This window comes from Anoplopoma fimbria, chromosome 17 (genome assembly GCF_027596085.1).
Source record: "Anoplopoma fimbria isolate UVic2021 breed Golden Eagle Sablefish chromosome 17, Afim_UVic_2022, whole genome shotgun sequence".
NCBI lineage: Eukaryota > Metazoa > Chordata > Actinopteri > Perciformes > Anoplopomatidae > Anoplopoma > Anoplopoma fimbria.
The window spans coordinates 11,708,857-11,716,322 of record NC_072465.1 but is presented as its reverse complement, the minus strand read 5'-3'; the positions used below and the strand labels follow the sequence as shown (position 1 = coordinate 11,716,322).

General features: G+C 40.4%; 1 protein-coding gene across 1 annotated transcript in view; it reads left to right on the top strand.

Annotated features, from left to right (window-relative positions):
* The first annotated feature begins 6,773 nt into the window (after positions 1-6,773).
* The window catches only part of nfasca (neurofascin homolog (chicken) a), a 60,854-nt gene continuing 60,161 nt past the window's right edge, over positions 6,774-7,466 (top strand). The window contains exon 1 of the mRNA XM_054616061.1: positions 6,774-6,839. Coding sequence (XP_054472036.1) covers positions 6,782-6,839 — 58 coding nt within the window. The 5' untranslated portion in view covers positions 6,774-6,781. The remainder of the gene's footprint in view (positions 6,840-7,466) is intronic.

Genomic DNA, 7,466 nt, shown 5'->3' with positions numbered 1-7,466 from the left:
GTCAAGTTGAGCATACTGATCAAAGGAGCCTGTCAATCTCAATCAAACTACTCAGAATTATGGGAATATATCCTCACAATTTATTGTTAGAAACGGCCCACAGCGTACAAAACGTAGCCCAAACTATTGCGACCCTCATTTAGTGGAGTAGTTTAACTACATTAATGTTAAAATGGTTGTTGCCTTCATGACCTCCAAAGTCTGAACACCAAGTTACAGTTAAGGGAAAATAATTAGTAACTACAGAAGACTTAAGTTTAACATAAACTGAAGCAAAAGAATCGAGCCACCAAAAGCACTGGCTCACCCTTAGTGAAACAAACAAACAAACAAACAAACACAAAACAAAACTCACAAAACAAACTTGGGCACTAGGTCTAACAAATCCTCACAAGTTTATCTCACAGAGAACAACGCACAGGTTTGGAAGCAGAGTACAGCAACAACTGTCCTCTCTACGGTGGAAACAGGAACTGTTGTAACTTTTCATAAGCATAGTTTCTGATCAGCATCTTTGTTTGAGCAGTTTGTGTGTAAATGTTTTTCACAGGTAGTCCCATTGAACCATTTGTATGGAGCGGCTGGTCAGTAAGGTCAGCTTGTTATGTCAGCATTGATGTAGACTCACTTTGTAGGGTTTTATAACCCACTTCCACTCCACGCTAATGGGTTTGGGATGACATTTAATGCGAATGAAAGTAGATGGTAAATGGACTGTACTTATATAGAGTTTTTCTAGTCTTCCAACCACTCAATATTAAACTAAACCTCACGTCAGGTTGTTTGCATCTCTTTGCCTTCAACATTCCTTGACAATGAAAATTGTATCCGAGGCTGTGATTTCAGCTGGTAAGGCCACCAATTTACAAGACACGTTATTCTATGTGCATATTGCTGCAGTTGCTCTAGTACCAGTGGGGGTTTACTTTGACGGCTGGCTTGCTCGTACATACAGTATTTATCTGGGTGTGTGCAGTAGCCATGAGAGGGCTGTGGTGCTGAAGGTAATTGTTTGTGATGGTTGTGATATTTTTGGGCTACTTGTAGAACAGATTTGGTGATGCTGTGTTGGGGATATATATGGAGGTCAGAGCAATGGTTGAGGGGGCAGATAATGTGTTAATGCCTCCAGCTTTGCCAATGCTCTAGACAGGACCGGATTTGTATTTAGAACAAAGCTTTTCAGGAGGAGGAAAAGAGGGTTAAGTAAAAAAATCAACCCAGAGTTACTTTTTATCTGCCTACTTTTTCATCATGTTAACTAAGAGTAGCATAGATCTGTATGACCTACATTTACTGCTAATAATATATGCAGTGAATATATAATGTATCAAAAGTCGGATTAAATGTAATGTAAATCACAGTAAGAAGTGGAGAAAAGTATAGATTTATTGTAAATTATGAAAATCTCCACCACTGCCGTGGCTGTTCGTGGTTTCACCTCCAAGAATATTTTTTCAGCTGTCATGAGGTCATGAACATTGACATGAATGCTTCATATCAGTTATAGACAATGGGGTGACTGCTTTGTGTGTTCAGCTATCTAACACTGCCGCCATTATTGCGTTGGCAAGCAGTTGTAACTCTAGTGTCTGCTAACAGTGTTAACAGGTGAATTTCAGCCGAATACTTCACTGGTTTCTCGTAGTAACTTACAATGGTTTAAATGGTTTGAGTAGATAATAAACACAGATATTGTGAGATTTGCAGAACCCAAATTTAGTTGGTAAGGAATTTACTTCTTTGCTCGTTTTTTTAGGCTAAAGTGACAGAATCAAGGTGTTTTATTTTTTGAGAGTTGAAACTGCATGTAGGACATAGTAGTATCAAAGCTGAAGCGTGAGCTAGTACAATGCACAACAAAGATTAGGTTCTGCACACACAAACACAAGCATTAATGCATTTATAAAGATCCAGATCTGCTCTTCAAATTTACTCTCAACACACAAATGAGGGCTTTTCCCAGTTTTGGGACATCTTTACGCATACAAAAACAAATGCACACTGATAATCTACATGAATACAGTGTCATTTCACCTTCTCAGCCCTTTCCCCACTCTCTGTTTGTGCTGGAAAAGCACCATAAGCACTCAACATCATCCAAAATGACTCTAATGGAATCTCACAGTCACTGGAACAATGGGATAGTGGCAGTAAGGACAAAGACTAGAGGGTTTGTGTGTGCTGGGTTGGGGATGGGTTGAATATGAATGCTTCTCTGCATGGACAAAGAGGATGCACAACAATGAACTGAATGAGTAATTTCACATGGCTAAGGGAAAAGATCATAATTAAAACATACAAAAAAGAAAATTTGTACAATTGTGTCTGAAGAATTTCTACATTTCCATTACTGTAGTGTCTGCAATATGTGATCTACTGTAAGCTTCCTCAAAGAGTAGATCCATGGCCAAATTTGTAAAACCCGTTGTTAGAAATTATCCAAAAAGAGGAAAATGGTCCTAAAATCAGAATAAAATAAAAACATTAACGAGCTGATGAGGCCTTGTTTTTGTAGGTGTAATAATCATGCTAATCATTCTTGCCTTCACAGTTCATTTGATGATTATCAATTGTTTTGCTCTTGTATTTAAATACCTTCGCTAAAGAAATTTCAAAAGTAAGGGTTATGATACAAAAAAAAGAGTCTTTGATACGTTCTACAAAAAAGGCCTGACAAGACTGAGGCCTGTCATTTACTGTGTTCATGATAGTCTTGTCTCCTAGACTTCTAATGGATGAAGTCAAATGATATTTAAAGAACATTTTTCTTAACAGTCTCATTTAACAAATGAATGCAGCTTGTAGAAGTAGGTTAACATTTTAATCATTCTATGTCATGGTTTGTACTTTGAGCGTGCTTCTGGCAAAACTCATGGAAGGTCACTAAGCAGTGACCACTGATACACAATATACTAAACACATAGCATAAATTAACATGTTAATTTTAGAAATAGCCTGCAACAGGCCAATCTGTTTCTGTTAGAGCCTGTAGCAGAAGACGCAGTAGGGAGAGACCAGATGGAATTTCCTCCATGTGTCTAATGGCTTCTGGGATGCACCTGTTGATGTAACGTTAGCAGAAGTAATCTCTGTGTGTTTGTGTGCGTGATGATAATGTTTGCCTGAGGTTGGGGACCTCAGGCTGAACTAAGGTAACTCTGACCTGGTTGTGTTTTGGCTAGTCTATTAGGTCACCTTGTGTGTGTGTGTGTGTCCCAGCATGTGTAAACCAAGCTATGTTAACTAAAAATGTGAAACAACTTACAATGGACAGTTTGGTCAGTTTGCTACTGCTATGTCCTAAATGCCGTTTTCAACTCTCCAAAAATGATACACCTTACTTCTGTCACAATACTGGAAAAGAGCACTATACACCTCACCCAAATCAGACATGACGCAAATGATGTTTGATTATTCCTTAGGTAAAGGACCCTAAATAATGCTTTACTGTCATACAGTACTTCTCTGTCAAGAATACTTGGCACAAGGATCAGTTCATTTGTGCCTATAATTTGAGATTCCCATCATAAGCTTCCAAATCTTATTTTTCTCATGCAGGAAGTAAACAAGTCACCATTACTGCTTCTCCCTACAATACGTGCATGTTTGAATTTCAAAAACCCTTACAAATGTATTTTTTTCAAGAACATTACCAACCCCAGCTTGAAGTGAAATGTGTAAGCTAAACTCTAAGGCTTATTTTTTTTTTTTTGCAATATGTATGTAGTATGTGACGTTAACTGACCCTATTTCTCGCCTATTGTGCGCTCAGCCTCAGTGTATCACTGTTACTGTCATTTATAATGCACTGCAGTTTGTAGAGGCTTCAACACGTGGGAAGAAACACTGACCTATTTCAGAGCTTTTACTGCCATTCTCTCTCTCTGCTCTCTGTCTCTTTCTCTCCTCCTTATCTTGATTTCTCTCTGGGAATAAATCTGCAATTCAAAGCAGATTTCTGTCTTAAGGCTCATATTGGACTATGTGGCATGCTCTTCTCTTAATCCCTTCCTTCTGCTGTTCTTCCTCTCTGGCGTGTGTGTGTGCTCTAAATAGTTCACTAATTAACAGGGATGGGGTGATAATGGTCAGGTTTCACAACAGCTGGGCCACAGAGATATGTGTGCTTTATGTATAGATGTATGTATGTGTGTATGCTGAGTGGAATGAAGGTATGTAGGGTATGTCTTCACCCATGTGTGACCATGTACTGTACCTCCCTTTACATCTGCATCCCTGCATGGTTCGTGTGTGATTGGCACATCATGCCAGCCTGGTGTATTAGCTCCCCAGGGGCAGATTAGCTATTTATTTGGAAAGTGTTGGACTGACACACCCCCAGATGGTTTGTGCATAATGTGTGTGTGTGTGTGTGTGTGTGTGTGTGTGTGTGTGTGTGTGTGTGTGTGTGTGTGTGTGTGTGTGTGTGTGTGTGTGTGTGTGTGTGTGTGTGTGCGGGAGGTGTTAGCAGGTTTTGGATGAAATCTGACTACTGCCCTCAGGCCAAAAAGCTGTTGTGTCCCCTCTGTTGTGAAATCAGTCTGTCATTTCACAGCTCATTCTAAAACATGACTAAATTGTGTATTTTTGTGACCATTTGGATCAATTTGTGAGCAAAACAGTTTGTATGATCATCATGAAATCCCAGTGGAGCTCCGCAAAGCTGACATGCTTAATGCTAATTACTGTACTGTATAAGGTATTGGTAAATTATATTATTTTTTATGTTTTTGTATCTTTTTTCTTTGAACTTTTGCTGAACTGCATAAATAGAAAACTGTAAATTAGCCAGCTCTGAGTTAGCTTAGAAGGCATTTTTTTCAGTGTGACAGTAGCAGATGTAGAGTCAATAAAGAGACTCTTTACAGCAATGCTCTATCCTAACATTGCTAACATTACTTTGTTTATTTTAACTTTAGTTCAACGTTTATTAATACAATTAACTAAATAACAGTTACAGTCCTCCTCAACAATCCTTTCTATTATGTCACATTCTCCACCCTCATTATCCATATTTTCCTGGACATTTGAAATGGCAACCTTACAGTAAACACCCACCCCCACATTCCACCTGATCTCTTTTTTTTATTATTTATCCTGTTGTCATAGCTTTGAGCGCTGGTGTGATGTAAAGCAGAGTGAAGGATTGATCCTGGTGGGAGGTGGCAGCATGGGGGACAGGGATTAACAGTGGGCAGGTGGTCCTGCTATGGCTGCCAGTACACAGACCTGGCTGTCATGTGGAGGTGATGGGGAGTAAATTAGAAATATCTGGCTTGTAGGCTAGCTCCTGAATAACGTGGCAGGAAGAAGAGTTTAGACCACTTAGTGTAGAAAAACCTGGACGTAGTGTCCGTCAATCTAAAGCCCAATACAGGTTTACCACTCATTGTCATAATTTCCAGTTACTGTGGCCAGGAATTGGGCAAAAGGCCATGTGTGTAGTTGTGGTAGCATAAAGAAGCTACCACGACAGGTGAGTGTTACGCTTGTATTCATGCAAACACAATCCAAAACATACAGAATCTCTTCAACCATAAATGAAAAGATCATTTTCGATGACTTGATAACGACACACAGAAGTAGCTTTTGAAACCCTGAACTGGAATAAAACATTCTACCTGGTAGTATATGTTGAATTGACAAGATCAATAAGTTAGTAGTGCTGTACTGTTACCGACAAGTTGGTTATGCCTTTTAATGCATGTTTGTGCATGCGAGTCCCAGTGTGTGGGCCCAACTGGCTACAGCTAACCGCCGTTGCTCTGCACTGCGCCAGTATGGCTATTACAGCGGATAACCCCGCTACAACACATGGCGTCGTCGCTGAAGCTCTCCAGTCCCCCCTCAGGTTAACACTGTTAGCTCTGTCAGCACTCTTAGCACCGTTAGCTTTTAGCCGCCAGCTCAGACATCCCCATGTTGAGAGCCATGTGGAGGCAAATCCCTCATTCTTGGATTTGCTCTGAATTTGATATTCAGCACCTTTAAAAACTTTGAAAAGTCAGACAGCGAGGTTAATCAACAACCAAATACTGGGGGGACACGTCTTGTTTGTTGAAGCATTGGCACTAAATGGTAAATGGACTGAACTTGTATAGTGCGTTTTAAGTCTTCTGACCACTCAAAGCGCTTTAACACTACATGCTATCATTCACCCATTCACACCCATTCATACACTGCTGGCACATTCATTTTTATTACTTTTGTTTAAACGGTGAGTAGAATAACATTTTGCCCTTGTGAATTTTAATATTGAGACCTTAGAGGTATTTCCCAGTCCTATACAGTCTATCAATACCCTTTTGTAACTTCAGGTTATGTAACATTGTAGCAAAGACATTGGTGTGAATGGAATGATTCCAATAATCTGTTCTCCATCAACATTTCTGGGCAGATAATTGAAACCGTTCTAGATTTTGCTATGAAACAGCTTGTGATTGGAGCCTGATCCTACGTTAAGAATCAGTGCTACAGAGCTTCTCCTTGGCTTTGTTTCTAGGCTGCTCTCTCTGGGGAGTCACACAAGGACTCAGCTGTGAATGTAGGCCAGAGTTGACACACACTCTAATGCCAGGATGCGTACAGTACACATCTACACACACACACACAGTTTATACTGTATATATGGTGTTCATCCTAACCATCTGTCTCTGTCTCTGTACTCTCAGGTCCTCGGCTGAGAACCATCTAGCCAGTCAGGAGAGGTGAGGGACGAGGCCGGTCAATCAGAGGGGGAGAGATGTTGGGGCAAGGGGGCCACATGGCCCTGGCTCTCATGTCATTAGTGCTGTTACTGTGGCGCGAAGCAGCACCCATCGAAGTCCCACAAGACCGTAAGTCACTCAGCAATCCTCAAACCTTTTTAACAAAATATGTTACAGCAAATGGCGATACAAACGCCATACAAAAACTATGACACTTCACAAGGGTGCTCAGTGCAGCTAGGACCGCTGCTGACCCATTGACTTTGGACAAAAAGAATGGTAGTACAAGGCACCAACCTGCTGTTCTGCCGAGTGAAGCCAATGCAGGATTGTCTTAAAACTTGCATTCTATCTACTGACCAGCAGGGAGCGACTCCTCTGGTTGTATAGAAGTCTATGAGAAATAATGTCTCCGTAAACATTGTAAACATGAGTTTATGTTCTCAATTCTAGTTTCAAGTCTTCTTCAATACAGCATAATGTTCATTTAGTAAATTATAGTCCATTTAGAGTAAATTATACCATAAAGCAAAGTATGCTTTAGGGCGGGGCTACTGTGATTGACAGTTCGCTGCCGATATCAAAGCTGGATACTGCATCTCCACGTCACTCCTCCGCTTTCCAAATATGGTAACTTCCGTTCATTGGTTGTGAAAAAAACAATATGGTGACGGCCGTAATAAAGGCGAAAGTAACGGGCAGAGCATTTTAGAACTTATCGGAACTGAGACATGTCTTGCAAGTCCATTGGACCAT